Source organism: Mauremys reevesii, linkage group 4 (assembly GCF_016161935.1).
Source record: "Mauremys reevesii isolate NIE-2019 linkage group 4, ASM1616193v1, whole genome shotgun sequence".
Taxonomy (NCBI): Eukaryota; Metazoa; Chordata; order Testudines; family Geoemydidae; genus Mauremys; species Mauremys reevesii.
Genome location: NC_052626.1, coordinates 80,226,309 through 80,249,773, shown reverse-complemented (window position 1 = coordinate 80,249,773; position 23,465 = coordinate 80,226,309). Strand labels below are relative to the sequence as shown.

At 43.8% G+C, this 23,465-nt stretch overlaps 1 protein-coding gene across 3 annotated transcripts in view; it reads right to left on the bottom strand.

The window, feature by feature from the left end:
• The window catches only part of PAMR1 (peptidase domain containing associated with muscle regeneration 1), a 66,041-nt gene extending 43,642 nt beyond the window's left edge, over window positions 1–22,399 (bottom strand). Inside the window, exons 1-3 of one of the 3 annotated variants that reach the window (XM_039537180.1) lie at window positions 22,198–22,399; window positions 8,394–8,570; window positions 7,445–7,573 (exon numbers count right to left, since the gene is read on the bottom strand). In XM_039537180.1, coding sequence (XP_039393114.1) covers window positions 7,445–7,573; window positions 8,394–8,570; window positions 22,198–22,279 — 388 coding nt within the window. In that variant the 5' untranslated portion in view covers window positions 22,280–22,399. The remainder of the gene's footprint in view (window positions 1–7,444; window positions 7,574–8,393; window positions 8,571–22,197) is intronic. The other 2 variants (XM_039537181.1, XM_039537182.1) reach the window with 2 other exon arrangements.
• Window positions 22,400–23,465: the final 1,066 nt, after the last annotated feature.

Sequence of the window (23,465 nt, the reverse complement as noted above, 5' to 3'; positions counted from 1 at the left end):
AGTGGAGACTCAGAGTTCAGAGGTGCTTTCACGTGAGTACACCTTCCAGGTGGGGGACAAAAAGGCACAGTTTGCTCTGGCCACGGCTGTTCGTTGTGCCACCGTTCACTCCACCACTCTGTTGCCAATGGCCCTGCACAGTCACCTTCTGCTGTCACCTACCACTGTGACCTCTGTGAGTTGGTCTCTTGAGGTTCCACCAGCTCTCAGTGATTTCAGTGTGAGAACCTCACTGCTAGTGCAGGCTGGGCCGTCTCTTCCACAGAAACACTGTACCCACAGGAACACTGTCCCCACAACAGGACTAAGCACTTAGACCTGATTGTCAGTGATTTCGGCTGCAGTGGTCACTTAACAGAACAAAAGACTATCTATGGAGCCTAATCAGCTCTGTCTTTAAACAGTGGAGAGGGACAGGTCCCCAACCTCTCTCGAGGCCTTCAAATCATCACAGGCTAAGTACAGTTCTAGTGCCCTTTACTCATACAATAAGAACAACATTTCATCCCCTCTTCCCCCCACATTCAAGTGGTTTGTAATCCAACCCCAGCCAAAATCTATCACTTGGACAACACAGCTCTGTTTGCTGGATACCTAGGTAGATTAGGTGTGAATGTAAATATAATCTGGCCCTGAAGCCTTAGCTGTCAGGGAGAACTCATTTAGACTTTGCTTACAAATCATCATTTGAAATTATTAGGTTGGCCAACATCACCGAAATGAATGCACTGACATCATAAAAAACAGCTGTATAAGGAAGCAAGGAAGCTAGTCTGTTCATACTTTCCAAATCTATTATACTTTTTCAGATACACATATTTTATCATACACTGTATAAGCTTTTAAAGTGTGTATTAATGTTTCAGTTTAAATTCAGATTTCCAAACAGTCACTAAATTGGTATGTAACTAGCTCACAAAACTGGGGGGGGGGTGTTGGGAAAATTCAGGGGGGGTGTAGGGAAATCACTGCCCTAATCCCATTTCCTTCCCACCCCTCCTCAGAAAGACTCCTCCCCTCAGTCCTTGTCCCTTTCATCCTCTTTTTTCACATGCCGACATGTGGATGTGGTTAAGAGGAAGACGTTTAACCTTTGCAGTCTCCCACTCAGCAACTAGTCAGAGTGAGGCCTTCAGAGCTGTGGCAAAGTAGGTGGGATACGGGAAAGTTTTGAGAGGGACTGCTGCATCTCGAGCACCACTGGATCCCTTCCCAATCCTGGACCTAAATTTCAATAATCCATACTTGATATGCTCCTCTTCCCCACAGCCTGGAGTTAATGGAACACTTTTAACGCAGAGGACTGGGAGTAAGGAATCCTGGGTTCTATTTTCAGCTCTGCCACCAAACACCTTGAGTGTGTCACTTAACTGCACCATATCTCAGTTTCCCCGCTTGTAGAATGGAAATCCTTGTCAAGGATCCTAAAGGACTTTATAAACATTACTTAAGTGAAGGTGCAGAGTTATGTCATCACGTACCATGCAGATCACATCTTTTGATGCCTAATTTTTTGGCTACACTTTTCCTGGTGGAGTTTTACAGCTTATCAGGATTTTCATTAAGCATTCTGTTCATACACTGCTGGATGTTTCTGACCGCATCTTCTGTTCTAGAAATTGCCTTGTGGGTAATAACATGTCTGCACTGGGGGATTATGGGTAGGCTGCAGACCAAGCATAGGAGAAGAACTGTTGGAAGAGGCCAAGAGACTGTAGTTAAGCTGTGGAGGAGGGGCCAAGAGACTTCCCAGAAGCTTTTCAGCCTCCTTAGTCCATTCACTGCTCCTTGACTGAGAATCAGTCAGTTTGGTCCATTCCCAAACAGGGACCCTGAGCTACTCAGTGCACTCCCTTCTTGACTAACGGGACTGTCACTGTAAGTGGCATTTGCCATAAGCCACACTTCCCTTTGGAGGACAAGCAAGAGTGGAAGTGACCTGATTTTCACTAGTGCAGAGCATCCATAGCTTCCAGCTTCTGAAAATCAGGCCTTATGTGTCTGAACTATGGTGAGAGACATGGGAAAATTGAAGGTCAATTGCTCCTGTTTCCTGTTGAGAATTGTCTGTCTAATAAAACACCCTTTGTTGGTTTACCCTCAGCTACCCGCAATTAAGTGGAACCTGATGAAACAGCACTCCAGCTCAGAGGAGTTCGTCACAAGTGTTTCATCCTACACCGGGGCTTTGTTGGTTCTTCATGTAAAAGATGAAAATTAATTACTACACTCCTGTAGGCCCATTAGGATGCAGCTAAGATGCCAGAATCTGCTACAGCGCACATGATAATGTGCCTTCCCACAGCAAGGAAAGGGACCTTGCATTGTTACTGGCTCCTGCCTCAAAAACAACCTGAGACAAAGCGGCGGGAAATCTTCAGATTGCGTGACAAGGTTCTTGGATCACCTCAAAGAAAGCTTCCCTTTTGTAACCAGGGGCTTTTGAGCTTCCTTTGCACTCCTGCCTTTCACAAAGGGAAGCAAAAGAATGCTTATGTGCGGGGCATACTAAATGCACTTTTCTATTTGGAACAGTACAGTCTGAACTTCTGAATGTCCATGCCAAGGAAGTAGGTTTGGCCAGCAAAGCAGGTGGTCTGAAAACTAAAGAGGAGCCATTCAGAGACTTCCTCCAAACGAATATTCTCAGATGTGCTTCTCTGCATGAAGCACATCCGAGATCAGATCAGATCTTCACCCTTTCTCCTGCTCATCTAGCAGACATTGTGCTGCCTCCCCCAGACAAACAGCAGGCAAACAACAGCTCCATCACCTTCTGATCAAATGGGATCTTTTTTCTTCCCCTTCTAAAGCTGTGGGAGACCTGGAAAATTCTCACGAATAATTTGTACCCCAGCCACTAATGCTGGCAAATCCGGCTTCTTTCAGAAAAAAATAATCCACTTTGGAAAAGTGTCAGCATCAGGGTTCCTTTCTTGTCTGGAAAAAAAAAGCTGATTTCAGTGGCACATAAAGATTCTTCTCTGAGGCCTGGAACAGAGAGAAAAAACAACTCAAGAGTCCTTTGAGTTCTATCCCATTATGAGAGTTCATACTGGGGGAGGAGACATCTGGTCACAGTTCAACACCTGTTGTTTGGGTTTCCCAGCATCAGTGTGGGGTTCCATCAGGAGCCAAGACCGGAGACAAAGCAACAATGATAGAAGTGTTACATCCACTGGCATTCAGAAATTTGCAGGAGGGGGGTGGATGGAGCGAGAGAGACAGAACCTCAGTGGCTTAAGAGGAGTGGTAATGGTAGAGTCACAGGCCTTCATTTCTTGATCACACCATTAAGTCTAAGTGAATAATGACCCAAAATTGTTCTCTCCCCACTTGGGCACACTTCACAGTGATGGGCTTAATTTAGCCCCACACATTTAAGCAATCAGCCATCTCATCAGTAATATTTTTACTCTAATGGAAGTGTGTGTGTGTGTGTGTGTGTGTGTGTGTGTGTGTGTGTGTGTGTGTGTGTGTGAAAAATTCATATCCTTCTCCTTTATTTTCCCCAAATAAAGACTTTCTAAATCAGGGATTCTCAAACTGGGGGTTGGGACCCCTCAGGGGGTCACAAGATTATTACATGGAGGGTCACGATCTGTTAGCCTCCACGCCAAACCCCACTTTGTCTCCAGCATTTATAATGGTGTTAAATATGTAAAAAAGTGTTTTTAATTTATAAGGGAAGCTTTAAAAGGGGTCACCAGTACAAAAGTTTGAGAACCACTGTCTAAAGGCTCATCAAAATAGCCCAGTGTTAAAATGTGGGCCTCAGAGGCTGAAGTGCAGCTGTGTATCCTTATGCACCATTTGAAGTGAATTTTGTCCTCATTTGTCTTATTCTTACTTAATATTGTGACTTCCCACCCAGCAAACTATGACACAGGGAAAAGAAAAATCAGTTTGCCTCATTCAGCTTATAACCCATTGCAATGTCTGTTGTCTTACAGGTCAAAAGAAGCCATTTAAGAGCTTCTGGGCACCATCTGGTGAGTGGATTGTGGTACTGCAATGTATTTTACACCCAGAAAAGGGTGCGTCCGTCTCCCTTTAATCCAAGGTTTCTCAAACAGGGGTCTCCGCTTGTGTAGGGAAAGCCCCTGGCAGGCCAGGCCGGTGTGTTGACCTGCCCTGTCTGCAGGTTCGGCCGATCGCAGCTCCTACTGGCCGTGGATCGGTGCTCCGGGCCAATGGGAGCTGCTGGAAGTGGCAGCACATTAAGCTGAAAGCACATTAAACCTGACACCCGCACTGTCAGGCTTAATGTGCTCCAGACTTTTTTATTCACAATGCTGATCTGCATTGCAGAACTTGCCTGGGCACAGCTGCATCGAGACAGTTGGCTGGTTGTAGAGTGACCAGATGTCCCGATTTTATAGGGACAGTCCTGATTTTTGGGTCTTTTTCTTATATAGGCTCCTATTACCCCTCACCCCCTGTCCCAATGTTTCACACTTGCTGTCTGGTCACCCTAGCTGGTTGGTACCTGGGCAGGCATGGAAGGTAATTTAGAACTGTAGGATGAGCACTTTAGCTGCATATTTCTGCTAAGGTGATCAGCAGTGAAACCGCCCCAAATGTTGCCATTTTTGACCATCTGAGGATTTTGTACTGACACCCACCACTGCAGTATGTGTCATCTTTAAGCTTCAGAGTCAACAATTTATTGAGATGAATGGGGCACTTCATGCCTCTCAAACTGTAGTGTCAAGATGTCTGCAGATTTAGGAGGACAACATTGGCTCTGCTTTGGTTGTGCTTATTCCCTCCTCTGTTTGCTGTCTCTGAACAGTCAATGAGTTAAACGTTCTCTAGCAGTCAGTTATACAGCCTCTGTTATCATACAGTCTCTGAGCACCTCCCAAGTATTTAAAAGCAAGAAATAGCGATAACTCACACATATGTTTGTTCACACCATGTGTAAAGTTTGCACACTGAAACCTGATTACCTGGAGTGTTTGTACCTGAAACCTGATTACAAGCGTTACATTTATCCAGGGGAAATCTCCATGTGACTTGCATGACCAATCACAACTACATAACAAAGCTCATATTTCCACCATTTAAGCGTCAAACAGCAAGGCAATTTGCAAAAAAATGTCAAATAATGAGTAATCTGAGATCAGCTCCCAGCCATTCCGCCACCAGAAAAAGAGGGGAAAGTCTATTAAACAAGTAAATGATTCTATAAGTGATTATTTGCTCAACTTCTAATGGGAAATCACAGACTTCAAACGGAAGTGATGGACCAAAAAAATGCAGCTTTAGAATTTTTTTATTTTATTTTTTGCCAACTACAAGAAAGTCTTTCTTTTCATATAGCAATCCATGCTCAGTATTTTTCAGTGATTATGGAATTGATTCTGCTCAGGCCATCAGTAAGATTTGACTCTGGAACCTTCTGATCTAAAAGCAAGAGATTCTGTCCGTTAAACTAAAAGACTAACTCCTCTAGCAAGAAGCAGAAACAGACTCATAAACTTCATATTTGGACCACCACTAGAGGGAGACAAAGGACCACACTCTCCTAGTGTAGGCTGCAATTGCTTTTGAAGACAATGCTTTTTGTCCTCTGACCAATGGAAATTGTTCTGGTTTTAAGTAACTATAGGGTCTTTTCACTCCAGAATGCAAACTCTAAAGAATCATGTTTGAGGTGTGTACCGCACCCCAGCTGCCTGTGCATTTTAAATGTTCAATAATAGAATAAAATTAAGGTTATGTGGGAAAAAATGATGTGTCCCACATACAGAGGGTCGGCTCTCCTAACTGAAAAGAAACGTTCAGATGTGAGCAGTGAATTTCAGCTGAGAAAACCTTAGAATGGGCCAGTTCAGCCACAAAGGCCCCACTTTTTTGGCTCACTTAGCAAAAGTATTCCCCACAGTGATGATCCTCATTCAAGGCTAAGCCATGTAAATGTGCAGAACATGGTTAAGCAGCAGATTTAAAACTGAGAAAAGGAAATACCTTTTTATACCATTAGCCTTTGGAACTCACTAGCAGAAAAGAACATTGAGGCTAAGAGCTCAGCAGGACACAAACAAAAAAATTTCCATTATTTTATAATACTCTGGAACATGACCTGAAATAGCCCCATCCTGGTCTGAAATAGCCCCAGTCTTTTGACCATCAGAATAAGTTACAAGGCACTGTATTTCTGCTGTGGAAGGTGGTTAGATCTGTGCGAGGAGAGATTTGTGCTTTGTTGGGACCTGAGTTTTGCTGGCTGTGAGGATAAGCTGCTATTTAATATAAATGTTTTTGTAAATCTTCATGCTTCCTCAAGTATCAGCGGGGTAGCCATGTTAGTCTGGATCTGTAAAAGGCGACAAAGAGTCCTGTGGCACTTTGTAGACTAACAGACATATTGGAGCATAAGCTTTTGTGGGTGAATACCCACTTCGTCAGATGCTTACCTCCAATATGTCTGTTAGTCTATAAGGTGCCACAGGATTCTTTATGCTTCCTCAAGATTCTCTGCAGGGTTTGGTTAGGCACCCTTTTTATTTTTGTCTAAATCCAAAGAAATAACATGGATAACAAGAAGATCCAGAGTTACAATAGTTAACGATTAAAAAACTACATCAGGAGTTTGGAAGGCTTATAAACACTCATGCTTCAGAGCCTAAGCCCACCTCTCACTGATGAGGGCAAGCAGGTAGTTATCCCTCTGAGCACTGCATATTATTACATAACTGCTCCTGGCAGGATTTCTTATGCCCTCCTCTGAAGCATCTGGTACTGGCCATTCTCAGAGTCAGGATGCTGGACTAACTGGACCACTGGTTTGGTATAGCATGGTGTCACAGAGTGTGGGGGAGTCAGGGCCCTGCACCCCCCATTTCCTGCGATTCACCATGACTCTCAGCCAGCCAGTAAAACAGAAGGTTTATTAGATGACAGGAACACAGTCCAAAACAGAGCTTGTAGGTTAGGACAACAGGACCCCTCAGTCAGATCCGTTTTGGGGGGCAGGGAGCTTAGACCCCAGCCCTGGGGCTCCCTCTATTCCCCCAGCCAGCTCCAAACTAAAACTCTCCAGCCCCTCCTCTGGCCTTTGTCTCTTTCCTAGGCCAGGAGGCCACCTGAGCTCTTTGTTCTCTAACACCTTCAGTTGGCACCTTTGCAGGGGAGGGGCCCAGGCCATCAGTTGCCAGGAGACAGGGAGTCAGTCATTCTCTGTGCAGACATCATCACACTGGCCCTCTAGGGCCCTGCACCAATCACACCCCCTTATCCCGCCACCTAGATACTTAAGAAAGGCATAGGGGAAACTGAGGCACCCACACAGTATTCAGAGAAAACATTAAGAACGTTCCCACTTCGTCACACATGGCAATTCCTATGAACCGATTAAGTCACCCCCTCCACTATCCCCTCCACTATATCCCCAGTGCTACCCTGCCCAGTTGTAGGGTATCTCACTGAGGGCACTTACTCATGCAGTCCCCTCCATACCAGCCTGTTCTGCACTCCGCACAGTAGATCCCTTTGATGTAGAAGTCATCTAGCGTTCCACCCCAGGAGCCGTTGCGGCAGGACTTGCAGTTCTCAAAAATGGTGCAGCCTGAAAGCAGAGTCACTTTGTTGAATGACATCTAGACAGCTGGTGTTGGAGGGAGAGGATGGGGTGGGGAAAAAGCGGGGGAGGAATCCCTTTGTTTGCTTTTCACACTGCAAAAGAAGCTTGTGATCTTCGTGGTGCTGACTATTGTGGATCTCATCCATCCCCCACATTGGCAAGTTCAAGCTCTCGAATCTGGATCTGAGCTTGGTAGCTGCCCTGTATGTCTACATCCCATCCCCCCTGCTCTGAAAACCCTTCAGGGAAGTGTGAGTTTGGATTTCAGTGCAGCGTGGCTCCGTCCCTGGTTGTCAGTAAATCTAATTTGTTCTCAGCTGGTTCTCCCTCTTTCTACTTTTAACTTTGCTTTCCCATCGCTTTCTGAAGAGTCCGAACTCCCCAGCCTCTCTCCCCTCTCATTTCGTAATGCAATGTACAAACCAGATCCAGAGGCTGAAGAAATCAAATCCCCAGCCAGAAATGACCTGTGTGAAACTAGTTATGACTTTACCTTGTGGAGAGCTCCCAGGCTTGCACAGAGAGCCCTGGAAACTCTCAGCCCACAGTGTGACAAGCAATGGTGCTACATGAGGCCACATGCTGAACGCATTAGCTCACACTGGTGCAGGAGCCGCTTGCACTGGCACAGATGGATCCCTGAGGAGACTAAAAGCAATCCATGAAGTCAGGCAGCCAAAATGGGCTGCGTGCCCCATCTGGTTCTGTGCACAACGACCGGCTGCACATGCTGGCACTTCTCCACAAACCCTGCGTGAGAAAACAAGAGGTACAAGGGACAATGTTACAAACCAACACAACACACCTGGGTGGATTAAACAGGAGTCACACTCATTTTCCTCATTCCTGCAGCAGGGAATGGTGTAGCCCACTTTTTCTTTCCCGCCCGGGCAGACACACTGGATCTGGTCATATTCACAGCACTCCCGGCACATGATATTCCATTCAGCTCCAGGGCAGTTTTCATTGATCACCATGTATTCTGCAAACAGAAAGCAAACAGTGGGGGAGAAATAATGCATAAAATGCAGAGAATTACCCAATTCACTGATTGTTATTCAGTTAATAGTCAGATCATACATGGCAAGAGGTTGGCCCAGGCCTGCGACATGGCAAATGCCAACCCACGTGGTAACATATCTGATCCTGCCAAAATATAAATTGTGGCTAAAACACAAAGAGGCAGATTTGCATTGCCAGCCAAAGAGGCACCGAGCCCAGAATTAAGGAAATATGTTCCTTCCTTTCTCTGTTAGACTTCCGTGCTTCTGCATTCAGAGGGGAAAAACCCCAGTTTGAAGGGACATTTTCACTTTAAAGCTCTTTTTAAAAATCCCAGGCCTTGTTCAATACCTCATCTCCAATTTAGATTATTTATTCCAAATGAATTTAAAATATCTGCTGGACTGTTTAATTTTCCGGCCATTTTGTGTATTATTTTGCTATTCATGCAGCTTGGAGAATGGGGAGTCCAAATGGAGAGGTCAGTTTCATTTCTGGCTTCTAGTCAAGTTTATTTCCTAGTTTCATTTCACTAGTACCTGCTGCTTTCATTGCAGGAGAAAACAGTTTGTTCCATTGATTTTTGTTTGTTTGAAATTTCATTTCATGAAAACATTTCTAATTAGATCAGGATTTTTAAATCATTTTTAATTACCTCCCACTGCTGCATTTTGAGATTTAATCTATCCTGACAGTGCCCTTCTAGGAAACCACAGCTTGAAATACCTTGGATAGTGACTGCAGACTAATACAGTAAATCTACGGATCCCATCTCCCTTCCTCCACCATACTGTCTAACTCTACAAATTGGAATCTAATGAGCTCATGATGCTGTCAGCGTGTCTCTTAACCAGTTGACAGACCTGATGGCTGTTTTCCTGGAGCCTGATAATAAGAAGTGAGAGAGCAGACTGGAGAGATGAGATGTGAAAGAAACATAATGAGAGCCTCTTTTTTCCTTTTTGGCCACAGAATATTCTTTCCCTTTTGTTCTGAGTGATAGAATTGCTTTGTTATTGCAACAAACCAGACATTGCTATTAAGGAGCGGAACTCCCATCCATGTTACCTGGCTTCCTTTTCACACAGTTCCTTTTTGATTCAGTGTGTCTCATAATTTAACAATGAGGTCTGAGTTAACTCTCTGTAGGATTCAGTGGTAGGTCTGCCTCACTCAATTCTCCATGGCCCGATGAAGCCTGAGTCTCACTCAGAAGCTTGCCTTTCTTCTTAATGATAGTTAGTCAGCCCAGCAAAAAGGGACCACCTACAGCTTCTTGATTTTTGTATTTAACTGGAGAGCTAAATCGCTGTAGGCAAAAATTCATCCCTGGTGTAATTCCATAGCCTATTCCTAGCTCCGGCCTCACAAACTCCTGGGAACTGTGTTACAGTTTGGACTCCAGAGTTAGTCATAAGTCAGTTTGCATTCTAAGCCTGATTGTTGCCTGCCTTCTTCCCATCTACAACAAAAAAGCAACACCTGGCATTTGGGGAGGTGGTGGTTTGTTTGGTAATTGTCCAATCTGATAATATATGCTTGCATTAAAATCATAATAATACTTAATTCTTATATAGCAAAGATTCGTATCATTACCCTCATTTTACAAATGGGCAACTGAGGAGGTGACGTGTCTTTTCCCGTGGTCCCAGAGCAAAAACAGTAGCCAAAAATTAAACTCAAGTCTCCTAACTCCCAGAACAGCAGACAAACAACTGGACCATATTGGGTCCACTAAACACATAACTATACCTCTTTCTTCTACAGAGATATAGTTATGTGATGTATAGATGGTTGTGAACTGTATTTCATGCAGATTCCTAAGCAAATTGATTACAAAGGTATAATTATCTGATTTTGCCTGTCCCTGTTCACCACTATTCACCCTAAGCCAAGACCATCCTCCTAATTAAAACTGCTCAACTTTTGACATTCCAATTCAACACGTCTCACCATCCACCATTAAAAAATAACAATGCAATTAGGTGTCCTAGAAAGCAGCTCATTCCTAGTGAAAGCTGAGCCCCTGAACAAATACCCTGAAATTTGGAAGTTTTAACAAATTTTATGTAAATCTCTTCAGTTTCCAAAATCAAGCTGGAAATCTCATTTCCTTAAAGATTTCTAGTACATAGTGATAAATGGGATCTATATCAGTTTAGATTGTGCTGATAAATTTACCAATGCAAGTGATATAAGCCAGGTTTAAATCAATCTGAGTATCCACATACAAAATTGTTAGTGTTTTTAACTAAACTGATATCAAATCACAGCTTTAGTTACATTGGTACAACTAGACCAGACCCACAGGCCAGATTCTTCTCTCTTTTTACTCATGTTGAAATCAGCAGTTCTATTTGCAGAGTAAAGCAGCATAGGGAAGGGTTACCAGACGCTGGCCCTTAAAGAATTGTAAAGATGAGATTTCCTTTTCCCCGTGTCTGCTGTTTGCTCACTTCTTGCACTTAGCTGAGACACTGAAATGGGCTCTCCATTGATTTATAACCAATTTAATTCACTTTCAGGTTCTCATGCACTAACACAGGGCTGCAAAGTTTGGAGAGTACACATGGCAGGGACATTCGTGGGTGTGGCATTTTTAACCTTTTCCTCTGGATTTAAAAAAAAATGGAATCTATTGTTCATAGGTTTTGTACACTTTTTTTTTTTAAATCTACATAAAGACTTGACAGTGTGTCTTTAATAACTCTGGAATCCAGCTTGCTTTACACAGATGTCTCCTCACCCTGTGTAATAAAAGGCGAAAGGGCTATTTTGCTTGGACACTTTAAAAGAACGACTAACATATATTAAAGACCATTTTTGTCTTGATGAAGGCTAGATTGAGCCTTTAGAAGAGCACACAGATACTCTGCCCCAGCAGGAGCTCCAGGAAGGACCTGTGACTCAGAGAGGCATAATGGCTCCCCTGCTGCTATCCTCTTGCTTTTGGGGGCAGTATGTCACTTCATCCCTTTTGGGGACTCAGTTTACTCCCCCACTCACCCTTCACCATTACTTTCATAACTGACGGGAGGGAACAGAAGAGGGGAGGTGGGATTGATTGGTGGAGCTAAATGCAATAAATTAGAAGCTGGACCATTCTGAATCATGGCTAAAATATTTGTGGGGCAGTTAGTGGCTTGACTTTGCTAATAGAGGCACCCTTCAAAGGAGCAAGTCTGACTTGTAGCCAGCAGCTGTATTTCTGGAGAGTGAGAAACATGTCCAGGCAGAGACTTGAAGTGACTCTAAAAGAGGCTGAGTTGCAAAACTCCCCATGCAAAATATTTATCTGAAACAAGAACAAGCAAACAAACAATGGGCTAATTTATAAGGTTTTCATGATGGAAGAAAAGACCATTAGATCCAGGCACAAACTGCACATAAGAAACCAGCTCCAGGTCATGGAAACTGTGAGCAAGAAAGAGCAATGTTATTAAAGAGTGCAAATGGCAGGGGGGAAGGTGTCAGAGAGTGGGTGGGAGTAACTGGTTGACTTAGGAGCATGTCAGTGTAGTGTGGAACTTTTCACCTCTGTCACTGGTCTGCGTCCAGTCCTGTTTGGCGGTAGTGAGCTAGGATCTGATTTTTAAGAGATCTTCGACCTAGCCGTTGCTATTGTGGTACGTTTCCAGGTCTATCTACCTGGTCTGCAGGTTCAGTAAGGTACTTAGATGTGTGCATCCTTTTTATTTGCATTCACAGTTATTAGTAAGCATATAAATGCACCTGTAATGTTGGGGGCCATTATGGTTCATAAGGCCATTACCATCTGATGGTTGTTCAGTACCCAGCAGGAATGGAGGGATCCAGCCTGGCAACCACAGCTCACTATGTACTAATGACCCCTTTGTGAGCCATCTCATCAGAGAGCCCAAAGACTCACTCGAGGGTCTCACCCCTCGGGTGGTTAGCCCAAGCCTCCACAGGATCCACACAGCTATTTTCAGCACACTGACATGAGCCCCACTAATACAAGTCACTCCACCTACACTGTAGACGTGCCTATCAAGGCTATTGCAGAGTGGGGTTCAGTTTAGTTTGGCCTGGGAGCTGAATTGCTGAATAGGAGAGTCACAGTCTCTGCACTGACCCTAGGACTGGTCCTGTGGAAAATGCTTTGTTCTTAACCTCTTTTTGCGTCTATATAAATGATACTCATATTCCCACTTATATAGCATATATCACACAGGGCTGTCCCAGGGATGAATCTGGGCCTTTGCACTGTAGCAACTCCATGGCTAATCTTCAGGGCTGTCAACCTTTCATTACCCAATGCACTCTGCAAATGAATCCACAACAAGTCAAGTGCTGAGGAATGTTCCCTGGCTGTCAGCCTCCAACATCATTTCTCTTTCCTTCCTGCCTAGGATTCTTTTCTTCCTTGTTTCAAATAGACTTATTTCATCTTCACCTTTCCAAAAAGGCGGCTGCCCCCTCCCGCCGAGTGACCTGCTTGTGCTGCCCAGCATGGAGTGTGGCAGAGGAACTGAAACAGTTTATTAATCACATCGCCTTGACAGAAGAGCGTCTGTTTTTCCCATCACTGGGATGGTCGGGGCATACATATGACTCACCCAGCCACCTCCTTGCCAAACCTCAAATGCAATCCTATCCCAAACTGCAGGACCTCGGAGAACGAGGTGATAAAGTCCCACAAGAAATTATTTTATTACTACTCACGTCAGAGGGGTTGACAGAACTATTGTTTGCAATTCAATGAAAACACAAGCATCCAAAATGTAGCTTTCACTGCACCCCTCTCCAGAGAGGGGTGCAGTCTCTCTTTCCACACTCTGCACCCCTCCCCCAAATAGTTCCATGGTATTTCTTTAATTTTTATTTTTTTTTAAAAAAGCCTAAAAGGGTTTGTACAGACAATAAGGTCTTACTGAAATAATGGAGAGGTGGCTGGGAGAGCGAGAAACTCTAAATCACCAGCTTTACTCAGTCTGAGGGCTGGGAGAGCATGTATCTCTTGGGGGCTGAGAATGAGATATGGGCCTGATTCCACTCTCGTCAAGTCTTGACACTGACTTCAGTGACAGTTGAAGTGAGCCAAAAAGCATCAGCATTTTGCCGCTAGATCACTGGTAACCCGGTCATAGATCAGGGGCAACCAGACTAGTTCCAGGGTGTAGGGGGAGGGAACTGGATGGTTCTAGGGCGTTGGGAGTGAGATACAAAACCTTCCACATAAACTTTCAGAAAGTGTTAAGCACCTAAATCCCATTGAAAATCAATGGGATTTAGGCTCCTAAGTGATCAAGGGCTTGTCTACATGGAAAGTTATACGGTATAAGCTAAGGTTAGTTATAGCACTACAATTCCCCATGGACACTCTCATCCCCATGTACGAGTGTGTTTTTTCAGTAGTACCAGTATACTATATCAGCAAAGTGCTCTGAGGGCATCTGCTTATTCGACACCCACCCCCCGTCAAACAAAACAAACTATACTTCTGGAAGTATAATTGCATCTGTGTTGGGGGCTTTTGCCAGCACAACTGTATCGGTAAGGGATCAAATCTCATCTCACCTCTGACCAACGTAGCCATGCCAGTGGAATATTATAGTGTAGACCTAGCCGAAGGCACATTTGAAAATGTTACCCTACACCTTTAAGTTATTAGCTGTAATCAGATCCAGGTTAGCATGGACTGTATGACAGAAGAGAATGGAAAACTGGGATACAGAGACTTTCCCTTGTAGGTCAATGGCTCCATACTAGCCCTGGTTTGTCAGGGATTGGATGACTCCGGGGGATTAGGAATGAGATATACAGTTTTTCATCTTGAACTAGTTAGTTCATTTAATCCTGATTTTCAAAATACACATCCACACTTTTCCCCTCAGTAACTAGAGAGAAAAGAGTGCAGTGCCCCACTTCCCATACTCTTTATACAAAAATGATACATTAATGCTATCCAAAACTCACAAAAAGAGAGAGAATCCTATGGCACTGCTGGATCCAACAGTCAGATGTCTTATTATTGTTTGAATTACTACAATTTCAAATCCTACAAGCTACTTCTGCTCTCTCATGGCTCACTTTCCCCAGCTGTAAAATCTAGATAGTGATATTTACCCTTCTCCCTAGTCTACGCTTTGAGATCTAGAGATGAAATTTGCTAGGTAACAGCTAATGCCTAGAGCCTGTCGAAATCAGTGGAGGTTATGAGACAAAATATATTTGTGGATCCAGGTCTCAACTGTTAAAATAATAATAATTAATAAGAAACATTCCTGCAAATATCTTCATGTCACTTTTCAGGCAGCAACTTCCTCAAATATACTGGACCTAAGGCGAAGTTGTCAAGGTAAAATAGTTAATTTATAAAAACCTAATGTCATGTTTTAAAAAAACTAAAATCCATGTTACTAATCACAGTTTGGGCACTACCAGTCTTAATAATTAAGCATTAATTAAAAATGAAATACTTCTACAGAAATAAATTATTTTGGACTTTTTTTGTATGCTGTAATTTTTTGACCTTTTTTGACCTTATTTTTGACCTTATTTTTGCCAATGATAAAAGACTGGTCAAGTTCCCTTTTGCTTACTGTCAGTTTCCTCAGTACATTGTTGCAAAATTTATGTTGCAAACACTCCAGGGGACAATAGAAATCCATTTGAAAAAAAAACAGTTTTCATTAATGTTGAACAAATCACAAGTTATTTCTATTTTAATAATGGGTTGCACCTAATGTGGAGGCCTAAATTACGTGACAGTTTTCCCTTTAAGTAATTATATCCAGAATTCTGACAATTGTGCTGTGCAAATTAAAAGTGTTTTATCATTAAGAGTAAGCTTGAACAGATATACTCCCTTTGCATCCCTTTGGATGTTTATATAACCAGTTCGTGTTAGACAGGAAAAATATGACCCTTTTTATTTTATTTTCTTCTTACTCTATGATACTCATTAACAACTGTTCTCTTGTATGGAGAAAGCTTGTGTCTGAATTTCAAGGAGCAATTTTTAAAAGCTTTTCATATTAAATAATGTTCCCTAGTGTAATACCTTTGAAATGAGTTTTTCTCATTAAAAAAAAAATAGCACTGACAGAGGTGAAACCCAACAAGTGGTGATACATTTTCTTTCCCTTTCAGGTCTGTGCTTATTGATTTTAAATTTCCTTTATTTTTTTAATTCCATTGTACTTTCATTCTTGAGAATATTGCAATTAGTCTCTAGTCCCCATCCTGTAGGTGTTGTGGGCTGAACTGACATTAAAGTCCATGAGAGCTCTAAGCACACACAGCAGCTATATAATTTATCAGCTGTAAACAAGAGAGAATCCTGGCTCCACTGAAGTGAATAGCAAAACTCTCCCACTGACTGTAATAGGCCCAGGATTTCAGTCATTGTCTAGTGATCTGAGCACAAGCCTGGGAATCAGGAACAATAGCTTTCTAATCCTGCCCCTTAAACTAATTCTTATTGATTTGGGGTACATCACTGAAGCCATCCTGGGACCCTGGGTATGTACTCAAGTGCCTAGTCCCTGCTGCTGCACTAGCTAGATCAAAGCTAGCTTGGGTATGTTTGTGTGTGTTCCAGTCACACTTCTGAATGCAATGTCAACATAGCCACAGAGCACTAATTTTGGATGCCTCGTATTTTGGGTGCCCCATTTGAGATATCTAGGGACCTGATTTTAAAGGTGCTGCACATCTGCAGCCCAAGTGGATTGCAGCCGTAGTAGTCAGTGCTCGGCACCTCTGAAAATCAAGCCCCTTCAAAATATCTGAAGTTGGGCACTCAGAAAGTGAAGCAACCAAAATCACGAATCGCTGCTGAAAATGAAGGTCTTTGTTCTACCCTCTTTTTGCCTCAGTTTCCACGTTGTACAAATGATGCTCCTAATACCCAGCTTCCTACAGATGTTGAAAAGATGAAGGCAATAATGTCAACTTGAAAAATCATACTCTCTCTGAAATGTTTGTACTTACAATTCTTGGAAACAACTAAGATAGCTGAAAGAGGGAAATATTTTCCTGTTCTATTCAGTTTGCTTACTTTGTGCATTGGACAGCAACTTTGTGAGGACTCAGAGTCATTGTTTCCCCTGTTAGTATGTTTTCCCTGCTATTTGTGTGGCATTTCACATAGAAATAAGAGAGGGAAGGAAGGAAAACAAAGGGAAAGTGCTTGTATATAAACCACAAAAATTGGCAGGTGAATTCAGGGACAAGTGCTGACACTGCTTTTAATTCTTTTTTATGCATTGCTTAGATTCCTGGTTAACATTGTCCCCTTAGTTATTGAATATTTATAAAGACAAAAAGTGCCGTAAGTGTTATTCAATGATATTTTTATCATTTTTTAAGCGCTGAAGCTATTTTTAGTTCCAGGTGCAGAAGTATATTTGAAGTGGACTAAACAACCCACAAAAAATACTTTCCATTTAAGTACTGTATTTTTTAAAGTATTAAATATACTATTTAGTGTAAATACACCAGCCTGCTGCTGGATCAGGTCTGATCAACTGTGTTTTATAAGCCCTTCACCAGTGGTTCTTAACCTGTTTAACCATTGTGGGCCACATATGCAGCTCTCTGTGTTATGTGGGCCTCATCCACACAATATATATACTACCTACATGTCCCTGAGGATGTCACATGGGCCTCAACTATGTGCTGATTGGGCTGCAAACAGCCCACAGGCCGTGGTTGAGAATCACTGCTCTACACTCATAACAGTAATGGAGACTCTACTGTAGTTCAAGAGGTGGGGCCTGTTTTGATGCAAGAGGCTCTGAATACTGCAATGAAGTACTGAGTGGCCCAGATGTGCAGCAAAGTGACAACTGTGAAGTTCCTGGATGGCTGCAGAATTGTTACCGTATATTAAATACCAATACCAAGCACCAGTCATACCCTGTATAAACACAGGAACTTTGCTTCTTAGCAAGAATACAACAAAAACCTCCCATAAGCTTTTCCTTTGTAGAAAGGAAAAGAAAGATGGTTAGTGGGGGGAACAAATGACTTTTCAGGTCTTTGTCCTGTCATAAATAGGAATTTGAATATGGTTTTGAAGTTTGTTTCTCTATATGAATGGCCTTGCCTGACCCATCCTAAAAAGCAACTCTGAAAATACCTCCATGTAACTAAAAACAAGGCCAAGTAAAAGTCTGACAAAAGTGAGGCTGTTTGAAAAAGTCTGAGAGTAACTTGGTATGTGCTAGGGCTGGAAGTGGGCCATCCAGGTGGCATGATGGCAGGAACAGCACATAACAAGAATATTTCTGGGTTTTCTGGTGCTTGATCTTCATTGCCGACGTGACACCACGAGTGGTCAGCATAACGCCGAGCACAGTCTTCCAACACAAGAAAGTCAATGTTGTGCCCGTTCTAATTCCAACATAGCAACACCAGCCCTACAAATCCCCCTTGTACAATAAATACTGCAGTGTTCTACAGGCCACCTCATCCCAGCAGGTATTTCTACTGCCATTTTGGGGACTCTAATTTATAAGCAGTCATGACAGGCACTAGGGGGTTGATATTTGCCCCAGCAGCAGCTCTCAGTTCCTTGCTCCCCACATTTCAACAGCACCTTTTTTTCCCCAAAGGCAATTTTTATCACATCCACCATTGCCCCATATTGAGAACTTTCTCCCTTCCTCATTGCCTTATACTGAGCCCACCCAAATTCCCTCTTCCCCTTCAGGGCAGGCTGGTTGGGTCACTGGCCAGAATGCTATGCTACAAGTACAGACCACAGCAAACCTTGTTCAGAGCCCAATCACCTCGAGCACCCTCCTCTTCAACCCATATCCTCCCCTAGCCCTGGAAACCTCAAACCCCACCTCCTCAGTGTAGGTTTTTGACCAGTCAGGCCAAAATACAGGCCATAAACCAAAATGAGAAGGATGCTTTCAGCCTCTAAAGCACTTTGGGCCAGTCTGCCCCAACCCTGCCCCCCTCTCAGCTTCCCCTGTGTAGTTTTGGCATTATTATCTTGCTGTAGTTAGTTTGCTATCATGGGTTTGTTTGAGACGGGCCTGTGACTGGGTAAAACAGCCAGGAAAGGGTTATGGGCTACCTGCCTGTCACATGAGCTAGCAAGGGACTTAAGGGAAAGGTGTGACTTCCTTCCACCACTGAGAGGAAAGGTGAAAGGCCTCTGAGGACTACAGGCCACCCTGGGCAGGGGAATTGCTTTGTTTGGTGTTACTCCTGAGTTTTGTGTTTGATCAATGAACGGTGCTGAGAGACAAGGGCCTGAAATGGACTTGGGCAGGACACTGTTTCTTTCCTGAGCTGGAAGGAGAGCCCACCAGCACACGAGCCAAAACCCACAAAGCTCACATCTTTATTAGGATATCGAGCCAAACTTTCCCAAAGTGTGGAGGGTGTTGGTCCTTTCCAGTCTACAGAGAAGGGCAAGCCCCAAAGTTCAAATCCATCTCCAAACAGCCCCAGCATCTGTGGGTGTTTGGAGAAAGGATTTTGGACTGAACTAGTCTCTAGTCTTTATTATGAATTCTTGTCCATCACCCTGAGCACCTCAGCAGGTTTGCTTACAAATAACATTCTTTGCAATTACGCACAGAGATATCAGGAAAAGCCATGAGGCTCACATCCCAGAATTTCCTTTGAATTGTTCCCATGGGGATGTGGGATTTACCCCCACTCTACACAACAGACGTGGGGTTCTCTCACTAAACTAGAGCATCTATATTGCTTCTATGGTCCCTGACCCCATCCCCTTCTAATATATCCATATGGTAAGACCTCCCCTGGTGGCTGCTGCCCCTGGAAGCTCGGAATGTTGGGGTTCCATCTCACATAGGAGACAGCACCCAAAGTAATACTGACACTGACAGTATTAAGGTGGGAGTCCTTGTAGGTTTGGTGGATGGACAATGTACAGGGCACTGATGAGCTGGTAGGGGATCCTGCAAGCCTCTTGTTACCAGGTCTGGCCCTTGTGGTCGTATAAAAGATAATCCCAGCTTTCATTTAGAATGAAAGTCTCTAGCCCTTGTGCTTGTGAAGACTCTAAAAATACGTAAACTGAGGTAACCCAGTGGCTAAGATTGAATGCATCTGGATGTATCTTGAATGCATTTGGGGTCCACTTCTGCAGCAAGAGACATGGGGACCTCAACATATGCACACACTTTCTAGGAAATACGAATCAGCCATGCTTCAGGTTTATTCCAAAACCCAGCTCCTTAATTTTACCCCCACCCTGTCCCCAAATCCCCACAAACCTTGTATAGTAGGGTGTGATAATCATGGACAGAAATTGGTTACTTCCTTGGGTGGCAAACCATTGTTTCTGAACCTGTCCCAAAATGCGAAGGCTGCTCTGCTCTTTACAATGGTCCATCTTTTCTGAGTGACCCTGCTGTATGGGGAACTCCCTTCTTGCATCCCCCACCAATTCCTCCAGGTATATGTGGGGAAAGCACCACATAGTCCCTGCACTCCTCCCTGCCACCAACTATAGCAGTGCAAGAGGAGGAGCAGGAGAGGAGATAGGGCCAATGTGCTGCTACATTGAGAGGGAGTCCTACAATCACTGTAGCTCACCTCTTGCCATGCTGGTGTCTACCTTCCCAGCATCTGAAGAATTAGTACCAGCAGGGGACCTGGAGGCCCATTCCTCCAGTCACCAGCCAAGGAAAACCCATTCCACCATCATCAGCCTGGTAAAGACCTCCTCCCACCTCTGAGGCCTTCAGCAGTCAGGAGACACCTGCCCACCTCCAGTTCCAAAAGGGCACTCATCCACCACTGACCACCCAGCCCAACAACTTAGGCCTGGTCTACACTAGGGTGGGGGGTCGAACTAAGGTACGCGACTTCAGCTACGCAAATAGCATAGCTGAAGTCAAACTACCTTAGTTCGAACTTCTTACCTGTCCAGACGCCGCGGGATCAAAGTCCGCGGCTCCCCCGTCGACTCCGCCACCGCCATTCGCGGTGGTGGAGTTCCGGAGTCGACGGGAGCGCGTCCAGAGTTCGAACTATCGCGTCTAGATTAGACGCGATAGTTCGAACTCCGAGAAGTCGAACGCTACGCGTCGACCCGGCAGGTAAGTATAGACCTACCCTAAGGGGGATTTACTCCCCACTAGAACAACTACCAGAGACTGTGAGGCTATTCTTTTGCCACCAGCAGAGGCTGTGGGATGGATGGACCCACCTGCCATCACTGCTGCTAGGGTAAGGAACAGCTGCTGGGTAGCAGAGTCACATCAGGTAGAGGGGAGAGTGAAGCATGATAAGTTATGGGCTGAGGATTATTAGAGCCAAAGGGTAGATGCATTTGGGAGGGAAAACAATGGAAAGTATTAATGGGTTTTGTGGAGTGGGAGGCAGAGTATTTTTCCCAGGGAATGTTCACTTGTATCACTGAGTCAGAACCTTTTGGAGGGAGCCCCTTGTTAACATTTTGGAAGCACATGACCTGCATGGAAAGTGCCCATCCTCCACCCAGGGCCTATCTGGGAGACAAGAATAAAGCTGCGACAGAGGGAAGCCACTCTGTTTATGTCCCCTCTCCCCACGGAGACTGGGGAGGATCCTGAGCCATTATCATAAATACTATGTTATTTATAGCTATTGAAAGCTGCATTGTCTGGGTCACTGGAGTGTTTACTTGACATTTACTGTCGTTATTTTTTTAAAGAGATACTTACCTTACTGGGAATTCCGATATCATGGGTCTCTCACAACTGAAATGTGAGCAGTGTTTCTCTATCTTTTTGATACCAGGGACCAGCATGCTGCCTTCCTAAACTATGTCAGGGATCTCTCAGGGACCGGCACTGGTCCATCGACCGTTCGCTGAGAAACACTGATTTAGAGGCGCCTTATCTCTGAGTCCTCTGCTGGTTTCTAATGGGTAACACTCCTCACAGAGCAGCACGAAGAGCTGACATTAGAAGCCAATGTTTATAAGTAGCTAGAGCCACATTCATGTGTAAACAATGCACATTCTTAGGAATAATCATAGTAAATGTGTGTGCTTCTATTGAAATGCTCATTGTTAACCTTATCAAGAGGGAACTGAGTATGCTGGTTCAGCAGAAAGTGGAATAAGAATTTGCTATAAAAAGATCATTCAGCTTTAACAAGGTTCCCCCTTTGAAACACTAATACTGGCAGAACTAAAGCTCAGGTCGGAAACAATGTGTGGCTTTTGTTTTCCTTCTTTCCCTCTTGGTTTTTTTTTCCCCCCTCTTGGTGTTGGTCTCTGTTGCCAAGACAAACAAATTACTTTACAAATCATAGACTTAAGTGCCCCTTCTATCATTATTTCCTTAGTGCGGAGTGTTAAGAAAATAAAGCACTAAGTAGGTGAAGTGATTGCAGCCCCTTCTCTTGATGGCCATTGGCCAATAAATTCAGCCAGTTGTTTCCCTTTTAAGTCTGTTAAATGTCTCAGGAAATTATCCTGGATGTTTCTCCCTGGTGCCAGTAACAAATAAATAAATAAATAAATAAATAATAAGCCCCTTCTATTATTAACATCCCTTCAGATCTCTCCTCTTCTCGGGACAGCAGCAAGAGCTCAAAGCCCCCTGCCCACAGTAAAGGGAAGGGAAGCATTCAGCCATGTATAGAATGCACTCGCTTACTTACAGTACCTCTTGGCAAGCAGGAGATGAAAAGGAGCTGGAGCAGTGCGAGTCCTATGTGAGTCCAGGGGGCTAGCTCCATGCTGCCCAGGCCAATGCAACGGAGTGACTGCTCAGGGAGAGGAATAGCAGGCGAGCTGCTTTTACTGGGACCTCACCAAGTCCAGGCTGCGAGGCATCTCGGATTTCAGACCTCTGCTCACTCCCATCATCACCAGAGGGGAACTACCTTCAAGAGACTCCTCAGGCGTCCAGAAGCGCGACGTCACCCCAAACCTCTCCACTGCTGCATTAACCCTTTCTGGGCTCCAGCAGGCAACCCACTTAATGGAGGATATATGGGGTGGGGATCAATAAAGGGCAATAATGCTCACATTTAGACAGCATTTTTCATCTTCAAAGGGAAGAAATTATAAAGGAAAAAAAATCCTTTGTACGTCTTACCAGCTAGTGTAAATGAGCAGAAGGTGCCTGTATCCCCAGTAGGAGGTGCTCAGTGCAAGGTCCCTTTAACTGTGCAGGAGTTTGTGTGCTGGTGCAATGATGCATGTTCGTGAAAGGCTGGTCATGCTCTGTGCATGGGGAGAGCATTCCTACCACCCCCATCAGTGGCCAGGAATCCTCACCATGTGAAATGTGCTGCTCGAGGATGCCTCTGTCATAACATAACCTGAAGAAGAGCTCTGTGTAGGCTTGAAAGTTTGTCTCTTTCACCAACAGAAGCTGGTCCAGTAAAAGATATTGGACCTTGTACTTTGTCTCTCCAACATCCTGAGACCAAGGTGGCTACAACAACACCACTGTAACACACATTTTTATGCAGGGATCAAATAATGAATAAGGTTATTTAAAGATTTGTTCCACTATGGCTATAAAATGCAAAGTGCAAAAGGAATGGCTCGGAACACCTACCCTAGTAGGTGACAAACTTTTGACAGAATAGTTTTCTATTGGAAAATGTAGTTTTGTTGAAATCTAAATATTTCAAGGGAACATGTCAATTTCGAGAGAAGAAAGTCAAAACAATTCATTCTGACTTTATCGTTGCATTTTAATTTGGTTCAACTTTTATATTATATTTTAATATTAGATTTATTTTATATTTATAATGCTTTGTATTATAGCATAATGTTTCAACATTATCAAAATGAAGTGTTTTGATGGTTCCAAATTGAAAATTTCTACTTTTTGTTCCCATTTAGAACAAAAGCTAATTCAGTGTTGGAATTTCCTGCTGCATGGAAATTCTCTTTTCTGACCAGCTCTAC